We start from the raw sequence: 14,463 nt of genomic DNA, 5'->3' as shown, positions 1-14,463 counted from the left end.
GCATCCCATAAGATCTTTAGCTTCGGACTTCATTCATTATATATACAAGATGAACTTCGTTCCTGAACGTAACTTATCACTACAAGTTATAATCAAGATCTCTTTGCTAGAGTAATCCAAGCTCCCATTAAGTTATGAGCCTTGCAATATGTTGGCTGTGGTCCAACAAAACCATATGTAGCTTCAGAACTCTGGCTGCTAGGCACAGCCACATAACAGAAAGCATCAAGCCACTCCACTAATTCGTTCAAAACATTTTGATGGAATAACTCTATCCCAGTGAGTTTGTTTGACCAGGCCACCCATCCCACACCCACATGGAAGCCAGCTCACACCTGCATTCCCTGCTCTGAGTCATTCAGCAGAACTGCAAGTGGGTATTGACACATGGTCCAGATGCAAATTCAAACTGTTGCAGTCTCATTGCAGCTTAGATGCAAAATGGGTTATCCCAGCCATCAAAGCAGTTCAAAACAGAGTGGAAAATGATTACACAAAGGAAGGGAGATCTGCCTGACTCTTACCAGTCTTCTAAAAACAGGGCTCTAGCTGTCCAATAAATTGATTGAACTCCAAGTTAAAAACTCATGTATTCTGGAGGTAGTTGCAGAGTAGAAAGTATTTAACCAAACTGACAGGGCACATATACAGAACTACAGAATCCTAAACATGACGTTTAAGATCAACACAGTGCCCAAAGTCATGTGGCCACAGCAAAAAAAAAAAAACCAACCCCTACAGCTATGTTAGCTTCTATCAAAGTTTCTCCTACATCACTATGCATGTAACAGAGCCATGAAGAATTTATTATCCCCACCTCTACTCCCCAAATCCTTGGCTGTTGGTTGTGCCAAGTTGCATGGTGGTTTGTAGCAGGCACAAAGTGTCCTTTAGATGCTAGGACAAGGCACCACAAATTTCCTATTATGTAAAGAGGAGACCATATTCAGGTCCTCAGGAGTGAAAAAAGGCCAGCATACATTATCCAAACTAAAGCACTGTGCTGCTATGAAAGCCATTCCTGAATGCTCTGGAAACAATCCCAGTTTCAAAGGAACCAAGTGCTGCTCAAACAAAGCTGAGGGCCAAGTGCTGCTTTCTTATGTGAGTTCAATCAGTAAAAGAAAGTACCATGCCTCCACAGAACAGAATTTATATTTAGTGTGTATATGGGAGAAGGGTGGTCTCCAAAAGCAAACTAACTAGTTTCTGACTTAGGTAGCTGCAAGGTGTTAATGTCTGGGCTTTCGAGAACCTTCTCACAGGAAGTAATATTCAAAATTTAAGTGGAATCTATCAGAGCCCAACAGACCAGTCAAAGTTACAACATACATGTTTTTTTAACACTTCTTACTCTGATCCTCCAGCAGAGTGGTTATCCTTCTGTCCAGCCCTGCACAAGAACAAACACCACCTACGGCACTGACTGTCCTGCCTGGGGACACTGTTCCCTCTTGGCTGAGCAAGGTACTCTGGGGACAGGTCTCATCTGAGCATTGGTCAAGCCAGCCAGGTCTGAAGCCCTGATCTATGCTGGTTAGAAATGAACTCTGCCCCTCCGCCCCCAGCTGCACTATGTCACTGTGTATTTATTCAGCCCATATATTTACTCAAACTTCAAGTTGCATACACAAAGAAGGTTTGCTATAACTGTGCTCCTGCAGGCACACAAAATGTTGTTTATTGATATATGGAAAGCAGTAGTGGGCTAAATAGTTAGGGATAGTTATTTTGTACAGTTTTAACAGGGAAGCAAAACGTAAAAGGAGAGAGCAGCCTCTTCTGCATATCATATTGAAGATTGGATCTGAAAAGGTGAACAAGCAACAGTTTAACTAGAAGATTCAAACACCTGCAAAACAGTTACATCTCTCGTTTCCTTGTATTACAGCCAAGGGTTACTATAAACTTACTGTAACAAATATTAAACTTTCATACCAAGGGAAGGAGGGAAAAAGCCCCAAGACTAACAAAGTACTGAAAGGCTTTCAGCCGAGATGCTTATTTGTCACCCATGTACATGTACCAGAATAGGGAAACCTTTTAGACTTCAGGCTGAAACTGTCCTTTTCTGGACAACTTCATATTTTTGAGCAAGATTTAGCTTCTTTTCTAGCCTTTTAAAGAGCTGTAATTGAAATGGCTTGTATGCTGGGTTTATCTTCTTAAGTGGGAGACTAGTCAATTCTGAGAGCTGTGCTGACTTCACCAGCCACTTTGCTCCAGTTTATCTGCTAAAAGCTTTCATTACCGTGTCAGGCATAGTTCAAGGTGTGGATTCCAGCTTTCCTGACAGGTGTGTCGATTTTTTCCCTTCTGTGGCATGAGTGGATAACATTTAAGATGCATTAACATTTCATTCCTTTTCACAATTTGGCCAGTTACCATTTTCCAGGAATTGTAATTACTCTACAGGAGGCCCACCTCTTGACAGGGAAGTTATTTGTGCTAAGCTGTTAGGACTGATGAGAGGCAGGCATCTGAGAATGCTGTACATTCCATCTGCAAGGGGATGCACAAAGATAAAAGACTTAATTTATATTCTATTTGGACATCAGTGAAATTTAGTTTGACAGCTTCCTAATTTGGCAGGAGGAGAGTATTGCCACGCATTTGTATGGCTCTTTTGGCAGTGTCATTATGCATTCAATAGCCTGAGACTAAAAATGGACTGTATACACAGTTGTGGGGTTTTTTTTGGTTTTTTGTTTTGTTTTGTTTTTTTTTTAAAGATTCTTAATACATAAGTAAATGAAAGTCACTGCTACATAGCAAGATTATAATTTTTTTAAACCCTGGCAAGCCCCACACAGTAAGTCTCTGGAAACTTGTGACTTTTACAGCAAACTAGCTACAACAAATAGTTTGAAGAAAGCCTCAAGTTACAGTATGACTCACTGCCATGGAAAATACTTTTCACTGGAAAACATACAAATTCTTGTTCTAGTAGAGAATTCTCTTTCCTTGCCACACCCCAAGAAGTTAAACAGTACACTAAGAGAGACTTTGTTTTTCTATGCACAAGACCTTCTAGATGAGAAAATGTTCTCATTTTGATTTTGTTTCATTACTGGTCAGTACAAAGAGGAGGCTTTATCATCACATTGCAGTGTCTATGCATTTAAAACTTTTTTATGATCTGTAGTTTGGAGATATTATACTTCACCCAGTTACCTCTTGCACTGAGCCCAATAATTGCTTTGGCCAGAGTAAAATTTGCTCATGATTTAAGCTTAGCTTCTTAGATGCTATGGATTAATTTTCACTTTTCCAAATGGAGGTAGCAAAGCATGAAACACAGTATTTTTTAAATAAATGCCAAGATAGTAATTATCAGTAAGACCGTATTTTGGATTCTATAATAATAGCGGTCAGTTACCATTTTAATCAGCAGGTTTGTACTAAGGAGTGTACTAACAGGCATGTAACAAAGATCTTGATTTCAAAGAAAACTGGATATACATCCTACTAGATTTTATGTTGTACAGATTTCAGTATGTTCCATGATGTTCAGTGTGTTTATTATGCTTCCTTAGAAAACATGGTGTACAGAACCACCAACTTTTCAAGGATGATTACTGCCTTTCTAGTATGCTTAAAAAAAAAAAAAAAATCTACATTTAGGAAAGTTAGTGTAATTATCTCCTGATCTTCTAGTGCAGTGATCTTAAGTGGTAGTATCTATGCATGCCCTCACCACTAATGAGCGTGAAGTATTCAAAGACGTCTCAAAACTAAACAGTTGCCATAGAAACAGTTCAGAGCAAAACACTTCGTAAACTACTCCTCCTGCACTAAATATCTTGCAAATCTTAGTAAGTCCCTCAACTTCCCCAGAACCTGGAACAGATATGCATGTCAGTCTGAATTATTAATATGTAACCAAGGCTTTTGTCCTGCTTTGACTTCAGTATTTTCTTCTAGTTATGATCATCTTTTGATCTTTGAAACTAATTTGGGTCCTTTACAGATGACCATTCTTGTTAAGATGGTGCATTTGTTTGGCTCACCTCTATTTGCAAAAGGCTTGCTCATCAGAACAAGCATTACAGGGCAGCAGCTATCCTACACTATCCATACAGCACTCAGCAAAACAGATTTCGTGATCTCATTTGAAACTTTTTAGGACTGACTACAGCCATATTAATCTCCCAATTAGCAGCACTGGATTCTGCAGTGGCTCTGTGGGTTAACAGCTTGCCTGACCCTGTCCAAAGGCTGACGTTACATCCAGATTCTAAAGGAGCTTCAGTAAAGGTGCTCATCTTGTTCAAACTATTCGGTTATTACTTCAGTCTTAGTTCCTTAATGTTTTAACTCTGGATTATGTATAACAGTTTCATTTTGGGAACTTTTTTAACATTTTTACATTTGGGAAGTAAGCAAGACTGTGGTTATGTTGCTGTCAAACTCTACGTAATCACTGACACCTAACACAGTAGGAACCGATGTCCCAAGCAACCCTTAAGCTTTTTCAGAACAAGTACATTTTTCTAAATCCAGAAAAACAATCCAGCCTTCCCTATAAGGAAACTGTTGAGCCTTATTTAACCATTTGGAAAGTATGGCAAACAGCACAATGACAAATTTGTAATTATTGAAGACTAAGAAATTCCAGACAAACCTAACAAAGCAAGATGAATAATTCAGTGCTGGAAAACAAGAACATTCCTAAATTCAATTCACTAATTGCCAAGAGAGGAGATAAAAATATTTATCTCTTCCCACACAGCATTAGCCAGCTACATCCTGGGGCAAGAAAGAGATTCCCCTATGGACACATCCCACCATTCTGATTTAACCAGAAGTATCTATTCGGTGACCATTAAGGTACTAAACCAGACAGAATACTTCAGTATACCACTTCTTGCATACTTTTAATAAGCTGTACTTACATTTGAAATATACTTAAACATATACACGTTATTAGTTCATTCCATGCAGAGAAAAGCCAAGAATATTCTATATTAAAAAAAGTGGTGCATTAGTAAGATCTTGTGTTTTAAATGCAACTATGACAAATTTAATATACCACCAGGCAAGCACATATTACCTGAATTCATGCACTTAGAATATGGCTATGAAATAGTCTCACCTATAGAACTACCTCAACCCTGCCTAAAGGATTAGGTTGCTCATTAAACTGCAGTCAACAGACTGATACAGAGAGATGCAGGAACACTGCTTCCATGCAGATATTAATACCATGCGCATGGGCGTGTGCAGAGGGCGGAAATAACACACGAGTTGGCCCTGGGTAGTCCAAATGCCATAGGAGCCACAATACAATAAGCCACCATAGTGCTGACATGAAGCAGGCAAATTCCATGCTCTGCCTATGAGTTTATTTCTTAACAGGATGGAGTTGTTGCAATTCATGCAACAAAGAATACCTGCTAGGATGACCCAGAGAACAGAAGGGAGACTACCATGCAAGAGATTCCCCTCCTCAGTCTCTCCAACACGTGTTTATCCAGAAAGCCCAATGCTGAGAGAGGTATGATCTCTCTATAAATAGACAAGGAGCCAACAGCAGCAAGGGAAAACAACTATCTAAGATCAAGGACAAAGCTGGCTACTGCACAAACAATATGAGCTGATTATATGAAAAAGCTGAGACTGAAAAGATTCATAGCCAAAAGAACAAGGCATAGACTCCTGCAAGAATATCAGAGGTAAAACACAAAACAGATATGGTTCACTGAGAATTGCAACTAGTTTATTAAAGCACAGCAAAAGCATAGGACACCCATTCCTTGTCCTGTTTTTTAAATCTGCAATTTAAATATATATCCACTGTTGTACTAATTGTAAAATTAGGTATGCTCTACAATAACAGAAACCTATAAAAATAAGGCACTCATATAAGCTTTAGCTGTAACACTGCAAGTGTTACCACAGTTAGGCCAATTACCCTTTTTTCTGTAAAACTTTCCTATTCCTTTGAAGTTAGCTCAGTTTCCATGGTTTATTTCAGGTTACAGATGGTCTACGTTACAGTTCCATCTGTTGCATGGTCCCTAGGTTACATTTCCAGGTCTTACCCTCTAAGACCCCTGGGCCAAAGACACAACCTCAGAACTTTCATCCATGCATGACTTAAAAAAAGCAAAGCCACCAATACAACCCCAGGATAAACAGAGCTCTGCTGACATGAAGATACCTTATAGCACTACTTCTTACTTCCCCCACTTGCAAAGGGGAAAAACCAATGTCACCGTAGCCAAGACAACACGCAGGACTGTACTGGTCCAACTCTTGCATGTAAATCTTCTTCTTAAGGTGACCATCATGATGTATGCATACTGTTTTAGACAAGGTAATGTGTACAACAGAGGCTATTTGGTGATTGGGCACTGAGATTAGCATCAGCCTTAGACCTCTGCAATTGGGAAACTGCGGCAAGGACAGCATGAATAAGTGTCACCTTATGCAGTAAGAAGCTCATTAACATGAACTCGTAAGTCAAGTGGGGAGGATAAACCCTGACAGGCAGAGGAAAAGCAGCCAAAAACAGAAGATAGGAAAGTTTTGTAATGCAGAATAGTTCCTCGCACTAACCAGCCAAAGCAGCACCACACAGGAAATCAGATTCATTCACCTCCAAGTCAACTGTGCAAATGAAGTAAGAATCATCTGTCTTTATGTACAGGTAGTGAAGTAACATATGACAAAATTTTTCAAAATCTCTACGTAAGTGAAAGTCAGACTAAATCCAGCTTGGAACTAAAGATGGTGTTAAAGCCTTTCAGAACTGAGGAAGCCATTGAGACTTGATTAAGGCAATTTGGGTGAGCATAAGCAAAAGCTTAGGCTGTTTCCCAACTCTGATTCATTTGTTTTTATTGATAACAGACCTGTTGGACAGTCAGTTAACATGAAAAGGCTTTAAAAAGTTTTAAAACCACTTAATAGCTTTATCCCCGCAGTAAATGCTGCCTAACAAACATGGAGTCATTTCCATACTACTAAGCAGGTAGGAACTCAATAAGCTTATTCATATTTGCACATTGGTTATTTTCACTAATCTATTCTCTGAAACCAACCTATTAATGAAAACAGCTGTCAGCAACCACATGAAAAAGCAGCTTAACCAGTTTTATGCCTTTCATAGAACCTGATAAAATTATTTACAAAGATTCATTATTTTAAGAAGGAACGGCCAGAGTATTTTTCAATAAAGTCCTCTGTATTCAGCCATCTCATTTCCTGTACCCTGTTTGGTTTGTTTTAGTTCTTTAGGCAGCTGTCAGTGCAGTGAACAAGAGCAGCTGTGGTTTCCTGTTAGTGCTGGCCGCTAGCACGTAAGTCACCACATAAGCAAGGGAAAGAGTGATCCGACCCACAGCATTACTTCAGCTACCATGCAGCATCAGTCCAGTCGTATAAATACTAAGTTTGGACCGTAAGCAACTTGAGTTCCAACACACAAGAAAACTGCTTATCTCTATGTTCTCAATGGGATGAGGAGGCTTCTAACTAATTTTCTGTTCTAGTAAACAGTTACATTGCAGAATTTAAAACCTGGACTTCCATGCTGGACATACTGCGAGGCCTGTCACTTAGATGGGTATAGTCATGACCCTTCCATAAAGATTCCTAAAGCACAGAAGAGAAGCACACCAAAAGAAAAAGAATCACCACCTTCTTGAGTTGCAAAGGCTTGCAATGCGCAAAGTAGAATTAAGGATTCGTTTCTGCAACAATTAAATAGGTAAGCACCACAGGATGCAACAAGAAATGTTAGCTCTGGGTTCTCTCGATGAGGTGGAAAAAATCCACAAGCTATAAACTGAAAAGAAAGCATGTTTCAGTACTTAGTGCCAGTTTTCCTGAAAAGATCTTCTCTTGACCCAATGAAGAATCACCCTGCACTACTGTGTAGCAACAACTGTGTCCAACACAATCAAGTTGACTTGTGTTTCTACACCTGTTTTGGGGGGAGAGAAGAGAATAGGATAAGCCATTAAATAACTTGCTATTTTTATTAACTATGCTTTAGATTGTTAGAACTAGGGTATTAAGACCATCGTAATTCTTGAATAGAAATATGACAGTCAAGTTTCCCACCAAGGTGTAGAAGCTTGCCTATGCAAAACACATAGGACTGATCTTGAATTTGCCCTCATCCTGCCCAACCCATGTGGTCTGCCATTCCATTTCTGTATCAGGCCACAGTCATCCATCCTGTCAAAAGCCTTATTTTCAAATCAGGCCTCTTCTGGCATTCACTCTGCTGAGTAATTTCTACTTGCAGGCAATAGAGACAACAGCAGAGAAGAGGTACAGAAGGACTAGTAGACAAGGAACTGCTGCATTTCTACTGGCAGGTATCATCTGCAGGCACATGTGAGTTTTAAATTTGCTCCATAAAGAACAACCTCGCATTAAGAAGTCTGGCACTTTCCAGATTTGGGCTAGACTACTAAGCAGGGGTTGAGGTTTCACCCTAGAAGAGAACGAGCAGGCAAAGAAATTGAAGATGACATCTGCGACAGAAGGAACATATCTAACTGCTATAACATTAAGCTAAAAACATTTAGTAGAAACAGAAGGTGCTGCTAAAGTGCAGATAATTCAAATGTTTATTTAGTCTCTGTTTCCTCAAGTAATTGAGCTGTCTTCCAGGTTTACAGCATTTAGATGAAGATTTTTTTAATTCAATTTACAGTATAAATTCTTCATTAGTTCATGGTTAAATCTGTAAGTGACCTTATAAACAAAAACAATATACAGAAGTAACATACAATCACTAATGAAGTATTTTGGTATGGGTGTATAAAAAGAAATGAGGAACAAAATTAAAGGAAGACAGCCTTTAGAAGATCCAAAAACATTTGTTTTCCTGCATTCCATACTTGAATTCTGTACTTTCATACTTGAAAGTGCACTTTGATCATTTGTCTAATCTGCATACAGAACAGTATTTAATATTCTTTGAACAGCATCTTATACTTCAGCTCACTAGTAAGTAATAAATGGGCATACCATGTACTTTTTCTGCAAATGTACTTAAAGATATAAAGCCAAATTTGATTACAATTGATATAACATGTAAACCTCAAGAAATACGAGAGATGAACATTTAAGGTACAATAGTCCTTAAAAGAATGCCAGAGATGACAAAGCATCCCTACTTGCTAGTGATTACCGAGTAGTAAGTAAATGCCATCTCTTTCTTAGTACCAAACACAGATCCTTGAAAATAAATTGGGATGAGGAACCTTATTTTATCGAACTTTACTTTTCAGTAAGTGCAAAGTTAAAATTCACATTTCTGCATCTGAAAAGATCTGGAAGCTGTGTTCCTCCTACTGCTCTGCAAGCCTTCCCCATGCCAACTCACCCCTTCTTTTAAAAGGTGGCCTTATGCCCCTTGGTGTTTCTTGCTGGTGTGAATTACTTGCATCAGACTCTGGACTCCACACAGTGTGAGACACTCACTTCAGCAAGTTTTCCCATATCATACTATTATGGAGTTTGAGTTGTATTTCACTGGGCTTTGCATTTTTTGTTTGTTTTTTGTAGGTTAGCTCCCCCCCCCCCGGGGAATCTACTAGGATTCTAGTTTAAAAATCACTTCTAGACAGAAGCTCAAGTTGTTGGTCCATTTCCAGTGGGTCCAATGTACCATAAAGGCAGAAATACCTTTACCACCCCTTTTCTTTGCAGTTTAAGTAGAAATGTTCTACTTCCTCCCACGTTTTTTCACAGCAGGTTTCAAGCAGCCAATCCGTACTTATCACACGTCCCATTTAAATTTACTACAGAGCCAGATCTGTCCTCTGATAGTATGCAAATTCCTAGAGAGTGTTAGAAGGTGAAATCCATTTATGATCATTACACTGAAAAGAGTGGAAAGGAAATATCATTTGCAATTCCTTCCCTAAACCCACGGGGGGGTGGGGAGTGGCACAGGAAGAAAGGGACAAGCTGTTGAGACTTAGTATTAGTTCTTTAGCTGTCATTTCCAACTGCCTAGAAATTTACAGTTGTAACTTTCCATAAATACTCCAGTGTTTGCTCCAGTGTCAGGGCAGACAGGCATAAGAAATGCTACTGAAAATCAAGAAATCTTGTTGAGGATTTAGAAATGTAGGTATCAATATAAAGTATCACTCAATTGGTGTTTTTTGTTCATGTGCAGAGTATTTTATAATTCTTTGTTGTGAAAACATTAATTCTTTCAGTTTTGAGGAATACTAATGTGAAATATTAGAAGTTATCATGTTAAATACTATCTTGTTACCTCATTTGCCACTGAACTGTATTTTGTTATGAAAGCAGGGATCTTAAAAGTAACACAGGCTGTACAGAAAAGGACTTCTTGGAAGCAGCAGTAGAAAGTAACTCAACCTAAGCAGTGACAAAACAGAAGTGTAACAGCCATCAGTATTTTAAAAGCAATTATAGCAATCGCAGAGAAACAGTAGCTCCACACAAAGTAAGCTTCAGCCATACTCCAGCTACAGCTAAGTCTGATGCTGGTAACTCTTGTTCCACATTATCACCAGGAGTTATTTTGAGTTAGCCTTTTCTGGGTAAGAATTAAACATGTCACAGGATGCTCACTACATATTTGATTTTGGAAAGTTAGGAACCACATCAACAGGACAAATTATTTGTGCTGCAAAGAGAAAAATTCCCATGCCTTATATACACACCAGCTGAACTGATTATCACAAACACATTTACCTAAGAACACCCTTCCTACTCTATTCTAGAATAAGTCAGAGGTCTTCATCGATAAGAAACCACAGAGAAAACTTTGCTTTCTGCAACCTTCATTATTTACCACAAAGCTGGTCTCTGCTGAAGAAATGTATTTACAGACTATAGAAGCTCTGGTTTGAAACAGTCCTGAAACGGTCTCCAATACTTAACTGTCCACAAAGATCAGAGCTCCTGAATAAGTTATGCTAAAGGACATCTGTATTTGTTTTTCAAGGAAACGCCATCCATCCCGGACTAAAAGGGAGTTTGATTCCTCTGAGATCAGAGCTGATCCCACATGAGCTCAGCTCCGCTCAGCTCCTGTGGGATTCACCCTCCCGGTCGGTCCCTTTGCACGGGCATGCCGTTGGCCTCACCTACGCCAAGTCAGCGTTCCCTAGAAAAATCACTTTCGGCGTTTCCTGAGTATCCAGCCGGTAACCGGGAACACCGGTTATTTTCCTCTACTGACGTTTTCCGGGTGAGCACTCAGGTTTCACGACCGCAGCAGGCAGCGCGTTAAGGGACAGCTTCTCCAGCTCCCGGCTCAAGAGCAGAGACTTCAAGCGTGGGGCTTCCCCGCGCTTCCCAGCAGCCACCACCGAGGCTGGAGCCACGGCGAGCAGCCACGCAGGCTGCCCGCGCACCCTCCGCCTTGCCGGACCTCGCACCTAGGCGATCCGGGAGGCCACCCGCGGGGACCGGGGGCAGCGGGCCGCCGCAGGGCCGCGCTGCCCCTGCCTTCCCTTGGGAAATCAGGCGCGGCAGGCGGCAGAGGGAGGCTGCCGCCCGGCCTCCCGGAACGGTGCTTAACGGTCGCCCCCGCGGTACCTCAGGGAGCGGGGCGCGGGAAGCGCCCGCCCCGCGGCGGGAGGGGGGCGGCCGGGCAGGGGGAGGGCCGCCGCGGGCCCGGCCGCACGGCCCTCCGCGGGCCCGGGGGGTGCGGGGGGTCTCACCTCCCTTGCAGGGGGTGCGGTGCTGGCTGTGCTGCGCCCGGTAGCCCTCGATCACCTCCCACTCGCCGTTGTCGCGCTTGATGGGGAAGGAGACGCTGAGCACATGGTTGCAGGGCTTGATGATGCGGAGGATGCCGCGGACGCGGTGGCGCCGGTCCTCCATGCTCTCGCGGGTGCGCAGCCCCTCCACCAGCTTGTCCTCCACGATGCTGGCGCCGCGGTCGAAGAACCCCTCCACCATCTTAAAGAAGTTGGGGTCGTCCTCCTTCTTCGCCGCCTCGCAGTAGTGCCGCCGCGGGCACCGGCCCCCGCCCCATGCCGACGCCGCTGCTGCCCCCCCGGCTGCCGCTGCCGCCGCCACCGGCCCGCCCGGCTCCGCGCCCGCCAGCACGGAGCCGGCAGCCAGGCGGGAGGCCAGCAGCTCCCCCAAGTAGCGGTACATGGCGGCGGCCGCCGGCGCTTCCGCTACGGGCGCAGACGGGAGGAGCGGGGAGGCGGCTGCGGGCCCGGCGCGGCGCTGCGGCCACCAGAGGCGCGAAGTGTCGCCGCCGCCGCCTTTAAAGGGCCGCGGGGTGGGGGAGGGGCGGGCGGGGGACGGAGGGGGCGCGGGGGGGGCAGGAACGCGCCGCGCCTCCCCACTGCGCCTGCGCCCCCGCCGCCCCGCCCCGCCCCCGGCGGGATTCGCGGAGGGGAAGGGGGCGCGGCGGGCGGAGCCTCGCGCGGGGCGGGGCGGGGGCGGGGCGAGCATGCGCTCTGGGGCAGCGCGCGCCCCCCCGCCCCGCCTCGCGCCCCACGAAGCTGCTCCCGCCCGGTGCTGAGGCCTCGCCTGCGGGGCTGGGGCGCGGAGGAGGGCGCGGGCGCTAATGGCCGCTCCCCCGCGGGCTTCGGTAGGTCGGCGGCGGGAAGGGGCGGGCAGGCGCGTAGCGGGCGGCCCCGCCTCGCCGCCGCTTCCCGCCAGGATCGCTTCCCTTTCCTCTTGTGGAGCTGCGGGTCCCGGCGCGCTCGCGGGCCGTCTCTCGCGCCGGGTGACAGTTAACGGCCGCTGCCGGGCGGAGGGCTGGGCTCCGCCGTCCCTCGCTGGCGCGGTGCTCTTCGGCTTGTGCGCCGCTCCGTTGCCCTGCGCTGGGAAAGCGCCGTTGCTGGTGAAGAGCCCGGGGCGCGTAGCCTTCACCACAGCCCAGCCGTGAGCCTCCGGCCGGCTGCCAGCGCCTTCTCCCCTGCGCTGTGCCCGGCAGGGCTGCCGCACCGCTGCGGGTGAGGGAGGCCTGGCCCGGCCCGGCCGGCGCCCGCTGTCCTTCTGCTGGGTAAAAACACGTGGCCTCTCGTACCGCGAGTACAAGTACAAGCAAGGGTGCTTCCACAGAGTGCAGTATACAAAATTCTTCAGGGAAAGTACAGTTTGTGTGAAAACCCCTTTTGAAGGGAGCCTGTTAGGAAGAAGACCTGTCTTATTCGGATGTGTTTAATTGACTGCCCTGTCAAGAGGGGACAAAGGCTTCAAGTCAAGCTGCTAACACAGCTGCTTTGTCTAGTCAGGTGTTACATTGGTAGCGTGTTGCCTTTTACTGGGCCTTGGTCCATTAAGGGGAGTTGGTTTTTATGTAGCTCAGACTTTTGAGTACATCTCTAAGAATATTGCTTTAAACTGCGTAAGATCTGCTTTCAGAACGTGGGAGATAGAGTGTTGCAGCACTTTTACCAGGTTCGCGTTAGAAGAAATAAGTGATTTGTTCGCTTTCTGTAGGATTGGACTGCTAATTGGAAAATACAAGGTTGTTTTTTCTGCTAGACTTGTGGGAGCCCAGTGCCCTCAGGGCAGGAATAACCAGGAAGTTGCTTTATCCCTATGGGAATCTCTCTAACCACTGTGGACGTCCAAGGGCTGTGCTGCAAGCCTTGTGGGAAAGTAACATAACTTTTGTGTGTATTTGTCAGCAGGAAGCTTAGTCACAGACTCTTCCAATACACATAAACTTTTCAGGCAACTGATATTTAAATTTTGTCTTGATTTCATGTTGTTTCTCTATCTTAAGATTCCTCAGAAGTTGTTATAAGGACATAAGGATACTTTTATCTGTAATGAGGATGGTTTATAACCGTAGTCTAGAGAACAAAAATCCTTGATAGTAAGTGATATGGAAACAAAAGCAAGAAAGGAGCTTGTTCTTAAGGCAGTTTGTTATTGGGGTGTTCCCACAGGGCTTCAGAAACAAACTTACTGAATTATGTTTTTCTGTCCATACTGTAGGTGGTTCAGAGACAACTTCTATTGTGGTGTTCATTTTCAGTTCACAGAATTGCAGTGTTCTTGGTGGTTGTATGAGTTTTGAGCTACTGTTTGATTTTCATCATCTCCAGGTTCTTATTAGCTAAAGCTCAACTTCTGTGCAAGTTCTTAACTTTTGTAAATGTGTAGGAAAGAAGGTGGTGAAAGGTATTGTGGCAATTAGTCCTTACCAGCTAATTATTTTCACCTGGTTCTGTAGGGGATTTGGAATATTATTTCACAGACACGGAAGGTTGAATGAAAAATATGAATAACCAGTTTGCTCAAGTGTGTAGTCTTAGATCAAAATAAGGTTAACGTGCTTAGCTGCTATCCTGCCTTCAGCTGTGGCATCTCTAATTTATAAGCTTAACTCAATTATCAGCTGCTTGCAGTATCAGGCTGTTTGCGATATGCATTTGTGAATGTATTTGTGACTGAGTATGGGACGTGACAGTGTGGGAACAAAGTGGATCTCTCAGTGGGTTCAGTCACACAATTATATTTGGAGTAATAGCAGCACCATAG

The 14,463-nt window shown here is 44.0% G+C and overlaps 2 protein-coding genes across 7 annotated transcripts in view; one reads left to right on the top strand and one right to left on the bottom strand.

Moving 5' to 3' along the window:
* Positions 1 to 12,185, bottom strand: part of GLUD1 (glutamate dehydrogenase 1) — a 30,548-nt gene extending 18,363 nt beyond the window's left edge. The window contains exon 1 of the mRNA XM_082309536.1: positions 11,670 to 12,185. Within this exon, the coding sequence (XP_082165662.1) occupies positions 11,670 to 12,111 (442 nt within the window). The 5' untranslated portion in view covers positions 12,112 to 12,185. The remainder of the gene's footprint in view (positions 1 to 11,669) is intronic.
* Positions 12,186 to 12,470: 285 nt separating this feature from the next.
* SHLD2 (shieldin complex subunit 2) overlaps positions 12,471 to 14,463 on the top strand; it is a 44,337-nt gene continuing 42,344 nt past the window's right edge. For 4 of the 6 annotated variants that reach the window (XM_082310077.1, XM_082310078.1, XM_082310074.1 and 1 more), the window contains exon 1: positions 12,471 to 12,556. The gene's annotated coding sequence lies outside the window, so the exon portion shown is untranslated. Of the gene's footprint in view, positions 12,557 to 12,919; positions 12,974 to 14,154; positions 14,224 to 14,463 lie in introns of those variants that run through there. The other 2 variants (XM_082310075.1, XM_082310076.1) reach the window with 2 other exon arrangements.

The sequence above is a fragment of the Platalea leucorodia genome (assembly GCF_965183815.1).
Source record: "Platalea leucorodia genome assembly, chromosome: 4".
Lineage (NCBI taxonomy): Eukaryota > Metazoa > Chordata > Aves > Pelecaniformes > Threskiornithidae > Platalea > Platalea leucorodia.
Note: the sequence above shows the minus strand (reverse complement) of the source record. Positions and strands in the feature narration are given on the sequence as shown.